General features: G+C 40.2%; 3 protein-coding genes across 3 annotated transcripts; all 3 read left to right on the plus strand.

The window, feature by feature from the left end:
• The first annotated feature begins 818 nt into the window (after positions 1-818).
• On the plus strand, positions 819-1985 carry uts2d (urotensin 2 domain containing). The gene is made up of 5 exons (XM_085774441.1): positions 819-1033; positions 1264-1368; positions 1451-1488; positions 1703-1772; positions 1870-1985. Exons 1-5 carry the CDS (start codon positions 934-936, stop codon positions 1893-1895), a joined length of 339 nt encoding a protein of 112 aa, XP_085630567.1. The 5' UTR covers positions 819-933; the 3' UTR covers positions 1896-1985.
• Positions 1986-4167: 2182 nt separating this feature from the next.
• Positions 4168-7173, plus strand: LOC146988765 (uncharacterized). Its single transcript, XM_085775282.1, has 3 exons — positions 4168-4186; positions 4444-6038; positions 6526-7173. The coding sequence occupies exons 1-3, from the start codon at positions 4168-4170 to the stop codon at positions 7024-7026; spliced, it is 2115 nt and encodes a 704-aa protein (XP_085631408.1). The 3' UTR covers positions 7027-7173.
• Positions 7174-10721: 3548 nt separating this feature from the next.
• On the plus strand, positions 10722-15305 carry LOC146988766 (uncharacterized). The gene is made up of 2 exons (XM_085774422.1): positions 10722-10752; positions 13013-15305. The coding sequence occupies exon 2, from the start codon at positions 13020-13022 to the stop codon at positions 14727-14729; it is 1710 nt and encodes a 569-aa protein (XP_085630548.1). The 5' UTR covers positions 10722-10752; positions 13013-13019; the 3' UTR covers positions 14730-15305.
• The last annotated feature ends 459 nt before the right edge of the window (positions 15306-15764 follow it).

Below are 15764 nucleotides of genomic sequence, written 5' to 3' on the forward strand. Positions count from 1 at the left end.
TGCTGTTCACAATTTTCATTTTGTTTTACAACTACAAATTATCCTCAAGATACCCGGCCTTAACAGACATTCAACTCTTTGTGGTTGTTTCACATTGTTAGTTTCTACATCAAGTTGTTCGAGTTGTGCTCTAAACTGCTGAGTAGCTAAAGTGATTAATTTGAGAAAGGCCCTTGGATGCGAAACGCCAGATGCCAACAGGCTCCCAAGTCGAGGCCTAAAGGGTTCATGACAGGTCTACTGTTTATGAGCCCAGCAGACCAGCCAGATTCAGCAGGTGCCAACCATCTCATTTCCCTAACACTGCACAAGCACAATGTTTGCTCCCCTGGCAGAGGTATATGCGGTGTGATTTCCTTGATGCGCAAAATAGACCACAGTGACTTGGGAGGTGTTGGGTGGTTTGGCTTGGCCACTGTGATGGATGTTCCTTCAGTTCCAAATCAGCCCCGAAGCCAAGCTCATCTCCGGCTACAACGCACTTAGGGGTTGAATCGATTTACTTCCCCCTCCTTACCCAGACAACACACTCCTGTGTACCTATTTAAAGAAGCAATTAATGTAAAAGAAAATGACTCGCAATTGCCAAGAACATCTGATTGTGGTCTCTCATGAGCAACAGGATGATTGATAACCTCCTCTCTCTGTTTGATTTGCTCATGTCAGAGTGATGTAGGGTTACTGGCCTTACCTACAACGTCACATCACTGTATTTCACTCAGGCGTCGCATGAGCCCTGTGAGAAGGTGGTCTAGTGACGAAACCTATACGATGACCGGCTATTGATTTAGTGTGCAAGGGGCTGGCTGGCCCCTCCTCCCAGCCTCTGAAAGGATAAATATATTCAGTGGATGGACCCAAGGCAGTGGATTGCTTGTCTTGCTTGGGGAAGAACTCATTGTACAGCATTTGTCTGGGACCATATTAAATACCATGGACAGGGTACCAGTTGTGAACTACTGCTTAGGACTCCTGGGTTTGTTACTACTGCAAGGAGTGCTAAATGCAGAGGGAAGGAGCATATTTTACCCTGGTGAGTGTGCAAAATGGTCTTTGTTTAGGTATACACAATGAAAATGGGCTTATAAGCAGGCTACACACAATTACTGAATCATTTAAATTAGTGCTGTTGTTGTCATCAGAAGGTAACAAGTTAAAAGATTATGCCTGGCTGTGAAATGGGATGAGTATGGCATCATTTTTGTCCATTTTGTGAGGTATTTGAGGTGCAAAGTTTAATTGTTATGTGCTTTGTATGTGCAGGTAACCATGTTTTGAATCCCAAAGAAGACACAGAAGCCCAGAGCAAAATACTAGCACTCTTACTACACAAAAGCTTAGTTCCAGTTCAAAAGGACAATCCTCTAGGTAAGGAATGAAGGGGCAAAAATTGAAATGTAATTACACAAACACATTCTTGCTGGATATTGACAGGTTTTTCTATCGACAGGTCTTGAGCTGGCCAATAAATTAGCTGAATTAGAAGAGGTAAGGATATTTAAAAAATTTGCCACAAAAACTATTTTGCTTTTGCCAAGAAACCAGTGACGACATTGTGCTTGTACGTAAATTGTTACAATTTGTCTAAAAATAAGAATTCTACTTTCATTCATAGATTAATGAAAACCTGCTACACTTCAATAATATGACGCAATGGTGGCTACGTCTCAGTGTGTTTAATCACTGTGATCTCTGCTTGTAGCTGCGGGCACTGAGGGAGGACCTGGAGTTGGAGAAGGAGATCAAATCCACGGCTCAGAGGAGGGGCGAACGTGAGTTCAGTGCTGGATTTATCATAACAATTACACTATGAAAAAACATTGCATGTCGGAGGTCATGCTACAAGCACTCTTTTTTTTTCGCCTGCAGCTTGCTTCTGGAAATACTGTGTCTGACATGGATGCAAGAGAAGGACCACTGTGAAATCTTGCTGCAAAGCCCTACATAGCCTTAAGACTCACAAAACCAGTAATATCATCGCACTGTATGAGTTGTAATTAACTAATCAATGTCATCAATAAACAACTGCATGTCATGGTCTGTGTCCCTGTGTCTTGTGTTGGCGTCTCTTTCTATGCGGTTGAGTTATTTCCTGTTTTACTTTGAAGTTCCTGTCATGTCTTCCTGTGTTCTCCCGCCTGTTTGATTACCTCATGTGTCTCACCTGTGTCTGTGTTTCCCGTCTCTTGTTGGTTCATTTGTCGTTGTCGTGTTCCATGTGATGTTCCCTGTTCCTAGTGAGTTCTTGGTTTTCTCTCTTTTATGTTGTACTTATTTTCTTTTGTACTTTGATTGTAAACCTGTCTGGACTTGTTGACTTTTTAGTTGGTACTTTGTTTTTTTCTTCCCTTGGAGTTTGGACCCCGTGTTGTGTTTCACCTTTTTTTTTTTTCTTTTTTTTTAAAATAAATCCTTTCCTTGCTCTCCACCTTTTGTGTCTGCCATTTGGGTCAGCATTAACCACACCTTGACACTGCACTAAGGTGCTCCCCTGAGACATCTCTGTGTGGCAGCTACTCACTGGTGGATACAGCAAATGTTGTAATCTGAACAAGAGGGTCTGGCTGCAGACATTTACCCACTGCTTGTGTTTATGTTGCTCTCTTGTGGCTGAATGGTGCATTACATTTTTTGTGCCAACATCTGTGGCTACTTTTAAAAATGTTCTGCCCTTAATTTTACAAAATTATAATAAAATCATAATGTAAATCTGTAATTTTTGGAGTGATTTTGTTTTTCTGAGAGGAAAAGATTGAAAATGATTGGTCATTGAATGGGCTCCATAGAGATTTGAAAAAGACATATTTTTTGCATTCATTACCCATCATGGGAGGATAGTGAAAATATGACTGAATGACATACAGTATCAATAATCTTCACCCTCGCACCTTTTTTATTCTTAATTTGAATATTACACATTTTTAATAGTGAAAACAAGTGTCTCAGTGAAGGAATGTGGCATTTCGTGCTGCATCAACAGTTTCTGATTTCTGCACCGTGAAGTTCATCTGATTAGATCTTTTGGAGGAGGGTGACAACAATGAATCACAGGCGTCAAAATAATGGAGCTGCTGTGCAAAGACCTGAATCATACAGATGATGATGATGAACAGAGCAGGCTTCTGGGAAGCCAGGCTGAATATGACGCTGTGTAGCACTCACAGTCTAAAACAACACAGTCAAAGCAGAGAGATGACCTTTGCACTGCATCAATGACAGTTTTGCTGTTGTGGGTTCCTAATGCACTTACATATCAAGATATCCACATACTGTATATACAACATGCACAGAAGGACGAAAAAACAAAACAATTTAATTAAGCACTGTATCTGCTTCTGTGCGATATGTTCCAATTCATCAGTCACTATGGTGTCACTGATTTTTTTCTTTAAAAAAAAGGAAAAAAATAGTTATACCTCTAAAATTCAGCTTGTTGATTCACTTGACACTTGCTTTTAGACAACCATTATAGTTACTGGAACTGGAAACCTGTGGAAATGGTACTGACTGTTGTTGAACAGCATTATCACTGCCTAGTGCTTTAGTTGACAACAAAAATCTGAAAGTAAGTAAATTAATAGCTTAATTTCATTTATTCCGAAGTAGCCTACATTTTATATCAAAATGTTGTGTCGCATTACAGTAACAAGAGAAAAAACACTCAAACTGATATTGTGAAGAAAGTATTATCTGCTTCAGTCCAGTCAGCAAACCGAAGCACAAGTGGGGTGGGGTGACACCATCCTGTCAAGATTAAGTCCACAGGAAATGAATTAGCAGACGGAAGCTGCTTATTCATTTCCTGTCATTCATTTTATAAAAGTTGTTTTTTTTAGAGTAGAGTTGAGCTAACATAATATTCAATGAACTTTACAGTTCCCAACCCAAAACTCCTCAAAATTTAGCATATAAGGAAAATAATGGCAATTCAAATGAAGGATGCAAGAGCAGCGGTATAGGAAATAGGTTTAACATCAACATAGTTAAAATAAGTTCTATATATACAGTAACAGGGCAGGGCAATGGAACAGGAAGGAATAACATGACAGATGGGTGGTGTGATGACGTTTGGATGGGCATTGGATAGGGTGCTCAGCTTTTAAAGACCGCTCCAGCCTCAAGAGCAACACAGAGCATCATCATCATTGCCATATCAAACAGCCAAAGATGGATTCTTCAGTCGGAGGTTGGTAGAGAAGAGCATTTTAACTTATTCTTTTGCAACTACTCTTGGTGAAGTGTATGCCAAGTATTGAATTCCAGAATTGCTTTTAAAACTGATTTGATTAAATTTGATTTGAAGAAAAATGTGGGCTCCAGCATATTATCATATACTGCGATTTTGCATGATATTAATGAAACATAGAGTGGTAGTGTGATATACTAATGAAATTCAAATTTGTATTAGATGCAACTAAATGTGTCTTTAATTTAACTGTACAGGGCCCTTGTGGTTCCTCCTCATCCTCTTCACACTGCTGCACCTCACCTGCACCTGCCCAAACAGCTGCCAGTGCAACGCTCAAGGCGGCGCCATGTGCGTTGGCCTTAGCCTCACAGATATACCAAAAGATCTGCCTTCCAACACAAACCTGCTGCAGCTCATTAAAACAAGCATTAATGTCATTAATGAGCACACCCTGGAAAACCAGAAGTTCCTGTTGCGCTTCGGTCTGTCTCTCAGCCATCTACACACCATCCATCCCCGGGCCTTTGCTGTCGCTCCACAGCTCCTGTCTGTCAAGCTGTCATCGAATGATCTATCCACACTTCCTGCTCGAGTGTTCAGTCCTCTGACAACTCTGGAACAGCTGTATTTAGATGGAAACCAATTGGAGACCATTGCTCCGGAAATGTTTGATGGACTTGCTGGGTTGGACTATCTGGACCTGAGCAACAACAAACTGACCAGTCCTGCTACAGATGTTTTTGACGGACTGACCAACCTCACCCTGTTGAACCTGGGTAGGAACTCCATAAAGAAGCTTCCTCCCACCATCTTTCACTCCTTAACCAAACTTCGCTCCCTCTCAATATATAACAATGAACTTGAGGTGCTAGAACATGGGATGTTTGATGAGCTTGTCAACCTTGAAGAACTTAAACTCCACCACAATCAGATATCCAGTCTCCCTCCTCAGATGTTCTGGTCACTGGGAAACCTGATGACCCTCACCTTGTCCTCCAACCAATTTCAGACAATCCCAGAAAAAAGTTTTTATAATATGCCCAAGCTGAGCCAGCTAACCTTATACAACAACCCACTGCTATATCTACCAGATGAGCTGATGGGTCACATGCCTGAAATGAGAGACTTCTATCTGTATCATACTAATCTCACTACCGTCCCAGGAAATTTATTTGCCAACATGTCTGGGCTGCTGAGGCTTAACCTCCATTTAAATGACAAACTTAGTGAGTTGTCTTCAGACCTTTTCTGTTGTCTTCCCAAACTTGAAAAACTCTCACTGAAATTTAACAACCTCTATTATCTACATCCTCAGCTTTTCTCCCGACTACCCACTCTGGACTTGCTATATCTAAATGACAATAAGCTTAAGAGTTTACCGCAAAACATTTTTCAGGGCCTCAAAAGGATTTCAACCATTGACTTGAGGAATAACCACCTCAAGAATCTTCCAGGAGAGGTTTTCCTACCAAATACCATTTTAAGGTCCCTTAATCTGAGTGACAACCCCTGGGATTGTAGTTGTAGTTTCAGAGGTATTGCACGATGGATAAGACAGAACCAGCATGTGGTCGCAGACAAAGAAGATTTGATATGTCATAGTCCAGTATTCCAACTGCTCCGTACGATCGTTTCCCTGCGTGATGAGGAGTTCGACTACTGCGACGCTACAACAGTCCCAAGTTTTCCTACTCAGGAGACAAGTCGACCATTCAACATTCCAACAAGACAAACATCCCTTGCAACAAGCACCTCTCAAGCACCTGCCGAACGAGTCGATGTCCCAGCAACCAGCAAACCTGCAAAATCAACCACCTTGAGTTCCACAATACCCTCACCAACCCTCACTGTAAGCACCACTTTAGCCCGAGTTTGTTCACCTTAATTTCAACAGGGGCCCTTAGATACAACCTTGGTCAGGTGACTTATTTGGTTTTACCCTTATTGTGGTTGTAGGCTTGTTTCTCATTCTTGCTGCCATGTTTACTATTATTGTAGTAGTATTGCTGCTAAATGCTGAACATGAACATAATAGAGGGTGCCAAACCATGCAAGCAGGCCTGGTGCATGAGAGAACAAGATAAACTATCCATTGCCACATGTGATAGTTCTGATATCAATATACGATTAATACTGTTTTTTTGCTTTGCTTGAGCTTTTGTGTCTGTAGGTCTTACTTTCAAACAGTTATATGAAAAGGTAAATATAAAATACTGTTTAAAAAAGAAGCTATTTTAAGATAGCAAAAAAAAACATGGTAAGATTTGATATAATTGAATGGATTTTATATGAAACAGTTTATATACTTTAAAACTGTCACAATTTTTCTCACACAGAATGAATTGCCTGAGACAACACAACCATTCCAGACCATTTCAACAAGCAACGAGCAACGATCGCCCACCTCACCTGGAACAATGTCAACCACCAGTCAAGAAATCATCCACAGAAACTTCATCGCAGCAAATTCTGAAACTGCAAATCCCACCCCCTTGGACTGCACAACACACTCAACAACCCTGCTCACTGTTAGCAACACTTTGCGTAAGGATGAGGTTCCTCTCCTTACTGAGACTAACCACCAGTCAGCTCATGTCGATCACGTCCTGATGATTGGACAAGGGCCTAATTATGTTCACCATAACTTTCACAGAAGCTGGGTGTATGTGTGGTATCTTCCCTCAGATACAGCTGAGATCGGCTTCCTCATGTTCGGTCATATCCTTCTTGTGGCTCTGGGCCTGTTCCTGATTCTTGCTACTATGTATAGTATATATCGCCTCAGCAAGACCATAGATAATATACTAGAGGCTGAGTGTGTGAATAATGAAGGTTAACAAAACAAGTTATCAGGCCTGGTGCATGAGAAACCACGATTAACTGTCCTTTCCCACAAGCTGCAGTTAAGATTGCTTTTGTTTTGTTGCTTTGTCTTATGTTGATTTATTTACTATCTTGATGTGTTACTTTCAGTTAGAACTGGAAAAAAAAAATTGACCACTGTAAAAAAACAAAACACTGAGGCTATTTTAAGATAAGAAGCATACACTGTATATAGGTGATTTGTAAGCTGCTTTGTTTTGCATTTTAGTATATTACTGTGTATATCTCTTCGATTTTGGATTGTTGCTTTAAAATCCCTTATCAACTAAACAATGAATCTATTTACTGGTGGTATTATTCATTAATAATCATTGGATTTAAGATCTATTATAAAAAACGATCTTTTGCCCTTTTGCTTGCCAAACATATAAAGAGTGAAATGTTAAGTATTATAAACAAAACCAGGTCAGTGTAGTCAGTAGTAAACCAAGGTGAATTATGTCCTTCTGGTAAAAGCTTTAAACTGCATGACACTGCAGAAAAAAATATACATTTTAACAATATGTCACATTTCTTTATTTTCTTCTTTCCAACTTTCTCTCTTTTCTACCATATGATCAGATATAGCAGAATTTCCTGCAGCGGGGGTTACTTCAGACCCTCCCATCCTTACAGGCAGCCTACATTTAGTATCTATTTTTTTGTGAATCTGGCCTTGGTTACGTGTTACACTGTAGTTATCAGTAATGTTATCATAATTATGATGGTGCACTGCAGACAGTCAGGAGTCTCTAAATCTTTTGGTCATATTCTGTACCTGCTGTTTGGTAAATAAAGCTCAGTCATTTGTAGAAATTTTTCAGGTTTTTGCTACTGTGATTTAAGAAACCTTACCCTCATGTTACTATAGGGCATCAATCACATTTGAGAAAAATACCTATTAGCTTATCTGGATTTCTTCCTAGAATAGGAAGGAAGGAGATGTGTACTTTCCAAAAATGAATCACATGGATACCGGGAATATCAACTCATTACAGTATCAGTGTACAAAACACGCAGTCTGAATAACATCAATTGTCTGGTGCGTGTGTACACAGATATAATTCACTTTTTTGTGAAGTGTTATTCAAGATCCCTTATCACATACAATATAGCTGTAGACAAAAGCAGCTTTAGAATTCGTATCCTAGTTTTCACATAAATGTTTTCACATCATAGCTTTGGTGAAGATTATTGACACAGTTAATTTAACTGGTTAAACTGTAAAAAAATGTTGTTGATTATTACACATTAGATTGATAAGCTCATTTAACATTGTTCTTTGGGGGTGAAACAAAAGAGAATGTTCGACCACTGGTAAAAAAAAAAAAAAAAAAAACCTTTCAAAGCTTTTAAACCTCCACAAAATGACAGGGGATGCCATGAATTCCACCAGAAGTGATCGGACTTAGACACAAACGGCAAACAAAGGAGGATGAATTGGTGAACAGCACCCAAGTTCATTGCTATGACAACGGGTGATTAGTCCTTTCCAGTACACTGAGTTCACACAACAGTGTCACCCCACCACCACCACCAACACACATATATATGCATGCACACACAGATACACACAGTGGAAGGATGAGCGAGAGAGAGAGAGAGAGAGAGAGAGAGGTAATGAAACTGCAGGGGTCACATACACTATTCAGCCACACTGGAAAGTGTCACTTCACACGTCTGACAAAACTTCTTATTTGTCTGTGACTGTAACTTATTTAACTTACATAAATATTCATCTGTAAACCTATTGGAGGAAATATACAATTATGATGTATTATCATGCAGAACACAGGGGAATGGCTTCAACACAAACTGTTATCTATACAAACCCATCAGTACAGAACCAACTGGCTTTGTATAGTATGTAACTCTTGGCAACACTGGAGCTTCTTCAGTGGCAGTTTTCTCTGATGCTGAAAAGCCCATCCAATGTACAGGGATTAAAGTGAATGAGGAGCTAAGGACAGTACCTACGGTCATAATTTCTCAAAAATAAAAGTAAAGGCAGTCATTTATCTTTAATACTTTTATGCTTTTGTATGACAATGTCAATGTCTTTTCATATTCCAGATTACTGTCTATATCCCATTCTATTCGTCTCTCCATTGTCACATATTTTATCCATCAGTTTTGTGATTAATAATATGTCTTACTGTATCTGCAAATCTTTTTTTCTATCAAATTAAACAGTATCTCACACAAATCATGAGCTTTGTGATAACGTTTGTCAGTAACATATAACTCTGATATGTCACTTATAATATAGTGATATAGGTATAGGTATATAGTCTGGAAACTACTGTATAATATAGACATTGTGCAATACTATGTGAATGTTACTATACAGTAAATTACATGCCAGCTTTAATTGTAAACAGACTTGATGATTTTATCAGTTGAAGAACACCCTGGTTGCTAGGTTTATAAAACACTGGCATGAACAGCTGCAGTGCAGTGTTATTTTTTTTCTCTTCAAATGTATATGGTTGTTTTTACAGCACAAAAACTGTGGCAACTGACTGTCTTTACGTTAACTCCACCCTCGCTATCTGCTTTCTGTGGTAAGGAGGGAGTATGTCATGTTTTAAAACAGATGGATTTACTTACGGCAACACAGGAATGTCAAAAGCTGTTGTACACTCCCTGCTCAACACAACATTCCACATTTAAGCACCACAGCCAAATCACTGCGCATTTACAGAAACAGATTCAGGACAACACAAGAGCTTTAAAAAAAAACAAAAAAAAAGTTTCAGAGGCAACTCTGTGTGTGTTTTTTTTGTCAGAGTGAGTGAGTGATTGCTTAATCACTTTCATGATGGTGTGTCATAGCCTACACAGAGGCTCACAGGAAAGGTTCATCATGCAATTTCAGCCAGAATTACACAACACTCATTCTCACTCTTTTTGCAACAAAATAGAGGCTAAACAAAATGTGCTGGATGTCAGATCGGATGTCGGAACATCATGATTCATCGGCTAAGTGCCCAAATCTCAGACGCGTACCAGGGACGTCATACTGAATATATGCGCAGCTGATCCACAGTCCACAAAAATAGAAAGGGACACACTGAACACCCACAGAACAATTTCACAACATTAAACCAACTGCTCAAAAGGAAAAAAACAACTGCATTGTCTTTAACCAAACTGAATTCTCACCCACCCTCTAACACTAACCTTCACTACAAATACTGTATACCACACTTTCTGGAAACAACATGTGTACCCAATTATAACAAGTACAGATAATATCACTTCCTCTAACATGCATTGAACCACCCATAAACACATCCAGCTCCAGAGGGTGGGGCTACCCCTCTCCCTGATCCCCCTCAAAAAAAAAAAAAAAAAAAAATGTGGGTGTGATCGTATGAGAGAGGGGGCAGAGGGGGAACAGCCGGAGAAACGGGGAGAGGAAACAGTGCCATTAAAGCTTCAGCGACAGAACCTGCACATTTCATGAGCTTAGAGAAAAAAGAAAAAAAGAGAAAGAAAAGAAAACCCCAAAACTGACTGATGATGGGAATCAAGTGATGATGAAGAGCAGGAAAATGTGATGCTGCCAGAGTTCAGAGAGTGCTGGAAACTTTCATCAGAGGATTTGTGAAGCTGAAGGGGAAGGGGGGGACGCACATAAAAGATCAGCCACACCAACTCTCTGTCTGTGTTCACTCATTCGTCAGCTACTACTGGAGGTAAGTTCTGTTATGCTTCCCCCTGCATGCTGTCCTGCTTAACAGATTTCAGCGAGGAAATTTATCTCAAAGGCTATAAGAAAGTACACTGACAATCAACATGATGATTTTGTGAAGAAATGTGTGTATTCATGTGAGGAGCAGAATGTTGCCTGCTGGGATTCCTCATACAGTATGTACTGGATTAAGTTAATGATTTAAGTCAAAATTTGCTTCATTTGAGTCCTAATGTTGTTTCAGGTAAAGTAGTGAACAAAACCCCTTTATATATAAAATGAATCAATGCTCAGTGGCACAACCACAGAGTTTCTGTTCTCTTCTGCTGGTTCAGTGTTTTCATAACAGACAAAGTGCTGATCCTTCAGCTCCGGCACAGGGGGAAAAAAAATCTAAGCAATTAATGGTGAACTGGAAATGCTTTAGCCATTACACTGTGCTGCAGACCATTCCAGACTGTCCCAGTCGAGAGCAGACAGTGGTTTTGGTTGGACTGGGATATTATAATATGTACCAGAGGGGAAACATGGTTTGGCCGTCAGGTTTCATCCAAACGGGAACATTATTAAAGTCATACTTGTAGAGGAGTCACTACAGGGACATAGGCTGCACAGTTCTCAGGGCTTTTGTGTGAAGGAGTAGTAGGAAGAGGTGTGATGAGACAGTGTCAAAGTACAGTGTTCAGTTAGCACATTACTCAACAGATAACTGATACTCAAACTTCCCTTATCAGGAACACATCCCTCAGTTTTAAATGTGAACTCTGAATCTCAACAGTTAATGCTGCAGTTAAAAAGGGAAGTATAATGAAACCATTGAGTATTGCCCCACTAATCAACTATGAACAAATGTTAGCTATTTCTAAGGCAAGTGGATGTTGATAGTAATAGTAAACACAAAGGAGAAGAAATAGGGTTAGAAAAAACTACTAAATAACTCAACACAACATGTGGCAAAAGGAGGAGAAACTATTATGCAACAGAATGTATCTTATTTATGTTGGTTAGAAAGAAAGAAAGAAAGAAAGAAAGAAAGAAAGAAAGAAAGAAAGAAAGAAAGAAAGAAAGAAAGAAAGAAAGAAAGATGGGCTCATTTGAAGGACACGCTGGCCTCTTTAGAAAGTTACTTCCTCAGTGAGACTCCTCCTGCACTCTAATACACCTCAGCCACTGAGAAACAACACAGGCTTGCCAACCTGAGGCTGCAGAACTTTAAAGGGATTTGTTTGGAGAAGCAGGTCATGATGCTGGCACAGCTTTATCTTTAGAGCCTACTGAACACAGCCTCAACCATGTGCAGGCAACCTCACACGCTGGGATAAAGAGATAGACAGAGATAACATTTCGATTGTTTTCTGTTTTATTCTCGTTTGATTTAGCAATCAAACACCATGGCCATATTATGTGAGGATAGTCTAATTTATTTCTAAAAACAGACCGGAGCAAACTTTTCATGCAAATGCGAGCTCCAAAACTGGTGTTGAACACTTATAATGAAGAAATGGTTTTGATGCCAGACAGTTGCTAAACATGTGTTTTACCAGCCAGCCCTTTTGGCAATGCAAAGCCACAGGCAGCAAAACACAACGACCCTAGATCATTTCATGCTAATGTCTCCTTTTTGGTTAAAAAAAAAGAAAAGAAAAAAGAATGCTGAGGCTGCAGCTTGGCTGCACTGTTACTAATTAGATTTATCCTCAGTAAAGTTATTATGGTGAGAGAATCCCCTTAGTGGCTGTGTTTTCAGTAGGAGGAGGAAAAACCAGACCACATAACTACGTAACAACTATTGAACATCAAATCTCAGAGTGTCATGCAGCCAAGAAACACAACAAAGACACAACAAATACAAATTATAGATTAAACCTGATAGATTCGGGTTTAAGGTGGAGGGGTTCAGTTTCCCTCAGTATTTTTGGTGTCATCGTGTCCTATGGTCAGCTAGCATTTAGAAAAAAGGAAGAGACAGAGGTGCAGGCAAAGCAAAAGACAGATTTGAATATAATAGACATAATTAAAGCAGTAGTGGTTGAGGTTACCTAACACAATTTGTCACAGAGGTTTTCTTTTAAAATGTAGCATCTCCAAGACCAAAAGTGATCCAAGTAATGCCACATGAGTATTCATACCAGATTTGAGGAACACTCACCAGAGATGCATAAGACAAAAAACAAACAAACAGTCCTTAGCCATGTAAATCTGATACAAGACCCATGACCAAAATGAAATATCTGACAGAAACATCTATTTTTTTTCTCTTCTAGGGAAAACATGGACCTGCCACTGACCCTTCATGTGCTCCTACTTCTCTGCACCTTAAATGCTCTTGTTTGGGCATGTCCAGATCAGTGCAAATGTCAAGAGACCAAGACCATCTGCAGTGGGCTCTCTCAATTTCCCACAGGTGTGCCTTCATCTACCATCGCCCTCTACTTCTCCAATTCCAGTATCTATTCTCTTAAGCCAGAAGATCTGACTGACTTCTCTAATGCCCTCAGCATCTTTGTGATTAAGGACAGTGATTTGAGAGAGGTTCGCCCTGGCACACTTGATTCCACCCCTAACATTGGTGCTTTAGCATTAACTGGCACGGGACTGCAAGATCTTCCTGAGGCCTTGTTTCAAAATCTTCAGAAACTTGAGACTCTACATCTGAAGGGCAACAAACTCCTGGTTCTACGCCCAAAGTGGTTTTCCACTCTGACAGTACTGACATCTCTTGACCTGAGTTGGAATCTTTTCACCTCTGTACCCGTGGAAACTTTCCACCCTCTTACTGAGCTACAGTCCATTTTGCTTTCTGGAAACAACATCAGTCAAGTGTCTAGAGAGACATTTAAGGGTCTCTCTAACCTGAAAATGTTACGGCTTAGTAAAAATTTGCTGCAAGAACTCCCCATGGGCACTCTTGATGACCTTGGAAACCTGGAGGAACTATCTCTAAATGACAATCTAATCACACACCTCCACCAGGACCTGTTCTCTAAGACTCCAAAGCTTCAGAAGCTGTTCCTCTCCCATAATAGGCTTACATCCCTTCCACAAGGGATCTTCTTAAACCTGCCCCTTCTTTCCCAAATGTCACTTTATGAAAACCAGCTCGAGAGTCTGAGTCCCGGGGTGTTTGGGCCGATGGCCCTGCAGGAGTTGTGGCTGTATGACAACAAGCTGAACCGTGTGGAGGATGACACTTTCAAAAATCTGACTAAGTTGCGTCTCTTGGTGCTCAGTCGCAACCAGATTAGTCATGTTTCAACTGGGGCGTTTCGAGGTTTGGAGCAGCTGGAGGAAGTATCACTTCACACCAATCAGCTCACAACCCTGCAAGCTGGGACTTTCCAAGGTTTGTCCAGCCTGGTCAACATTTCTTTGGAGCACAACTTCATCAGCTCCCTTCCTGTAGGTTTTCTGCAGGGTTTGAGCCACCTAGGACAGATAGATCTGCAAAACAATTCCCTCCCTAACCTGCCACAAGAAAGTCTAGATGAACTCTCTGTGGCAGATGAAATACTTCTGCAGCAGAACCCCTGGAGGTGTGACAAGGATATTGTCCCTCTAAGGGATTGGCTGATACGGTATCCATCCAAGGCCAACCAAACCCTTGTTGTGTGCGATATACCTTTCAGCCTGAATGGTGAGGCAATTGCTGTGCTAACAAATGAGAACCTGGTGCCTCTCAGCACTACCAGGGAGCCTGTGTATACTTCAACTGAGAAGAGGAGGAAACCCAATACCCCTCCAGCCAGACGAAGCACTTCCTCACCTGCCATCAAGGTCACACCGACCTCAGAGCATGAGGAAGTCACCAGCAGTGGACAAGGGGAAAAGGGGACGGTTTCTAATGATGCTTTGACCCTCATCATCATCGCTGTGGTGTCCACTGTCATCATCAGCACTGTCATCATCAGTTGCTTGTGCTGGAGGAGGAACAAGAGAGGCCGGGGAAATATAGGCCGCAGAAATAAGAACTCTGTGCTGTAGACTGAAACACCCAACATCAAGAACTCAAGAACTTTTAAAGCCAAGGAAAACTGCTTGCTAGTGGTTTACTCTGGAGCACAGAGTTGATTTTAGAGTCTTAACACCATAGAAGGAACCTACTCTACTCCTTCTTCTTCAGCTAGAACAAATAATTGAGCAGATTTTCTTTTGGATTCATTAGTATTCAGTTTTTACTTATCAAATTCACCAGCCAGTAATGTGTGCTGTAAACAGACAAATTACACACTAACTGTAAAAACACAGACAATTTTGTGGGAAACTGGGATATTTTGATGAATGTAAACGCAAATGCACTGAAACAGTGTACTGAAATTTAGACTGCACCCAGTATTCTGTTCAATGGTTTTTATTTTCTTCAGGATTAATTGTTGCAGTTTGACAATGACTTTTTGTGCTAACAACAATACATTTAGACCAGTTTTGCTTTTTTTCTTTTTGGCAAAGGGGCTATCTATATAAAATCAATGGTGTAATTTTTACTCCACTGTAACACAATTCAATGCAAAATGTTGCTTTATTTGAATAAATGCACTGCTTTTAGTGGGAGCAATCTTACATTGTGGTAATCAATTATTAAGCACAGCCATCAATGGTACAAAATCCAAAGAGAGCTCTCTCTGTCAATTTGACAGCATGCTATCCTTTATTATCTAAAGATGTGATGGAAGATAAAACTTCATCTTAATCCTTCTGAAAAAAGAGTTTACCAAGGAACATGTTAACATACCAACATGTGATTTTGTTATTCAAACAGTATGGTATGACCTACCTTTTGTAGGATGCTGATTTTGAAAACACTTAGACCTCATAGAATATTTTTTAAATCACCCGTCCAGACTGACTAGCCATGGTCAAAACATGGCAAAGCACCAAATTATGGTTTGCCAACAGAATCATGCAGTACATTCAGCACTGGTAATAATTTCAGCCACTCATCTAACTTATGTTCCTCCTTCCTCCTTAAACCAGTTTACAGTAATATAAAAGACTGCCATCTACTGGTAGGACACCCAA

Source organism: Trachurus japonicus, chromosome 4 (assembly GCF_045865225.1).
Source record: "Trachurus japonicus isolate A0001 chromosome 4, Traja_1.0".
Taxonomy (NCBI): domain Eukaryota; kingdom Metazoa; phylum Chordata; class Actinopteri; order Carangiformes; family Carangidae; genus Trachurus; species Trachurus japonicus.

Bases quoted from the DNA above. Each gene is read 5' to 3' on its own strand.
- uts2d (XM_085774441.1), top strand. From the start codon at position 934: ATGGACAGGGTACCAGTTGTGAACTACTGCTTAGGACTCCTGGGTTTG. The intron at 1,369-1,450 runs GTAAGGAATGAA...TTCTATCGACAG, and splicing joins TCAAAAGGACAATCCTCTAG to GTCTTGAGCTGGCCAATAAA. The intron at 1,489-1,702 runs GTAAGGATATTT...CTCTGCTTGTAG, and splicing joins AATTAGCTGAATTAGAAGAG to CTGCGGGCACTGAGGGAGGA.
- LOC146988765 (XM_085775282.1), top strand. The intron at 6,039-6,525 runs GTAAGCACCACT...TTTCTCACACAG, and splicing joins TACCCTCACCAACCCTCACT to AATGAATTGCCTGAGACAAC.
- LOC146988766 (XM_085774422.1), top strand. From the start codon at position 13,020: ATGGACCTGCCACTGACCCTTCATGTGCTCCTACTTCTCTGCACCTTA.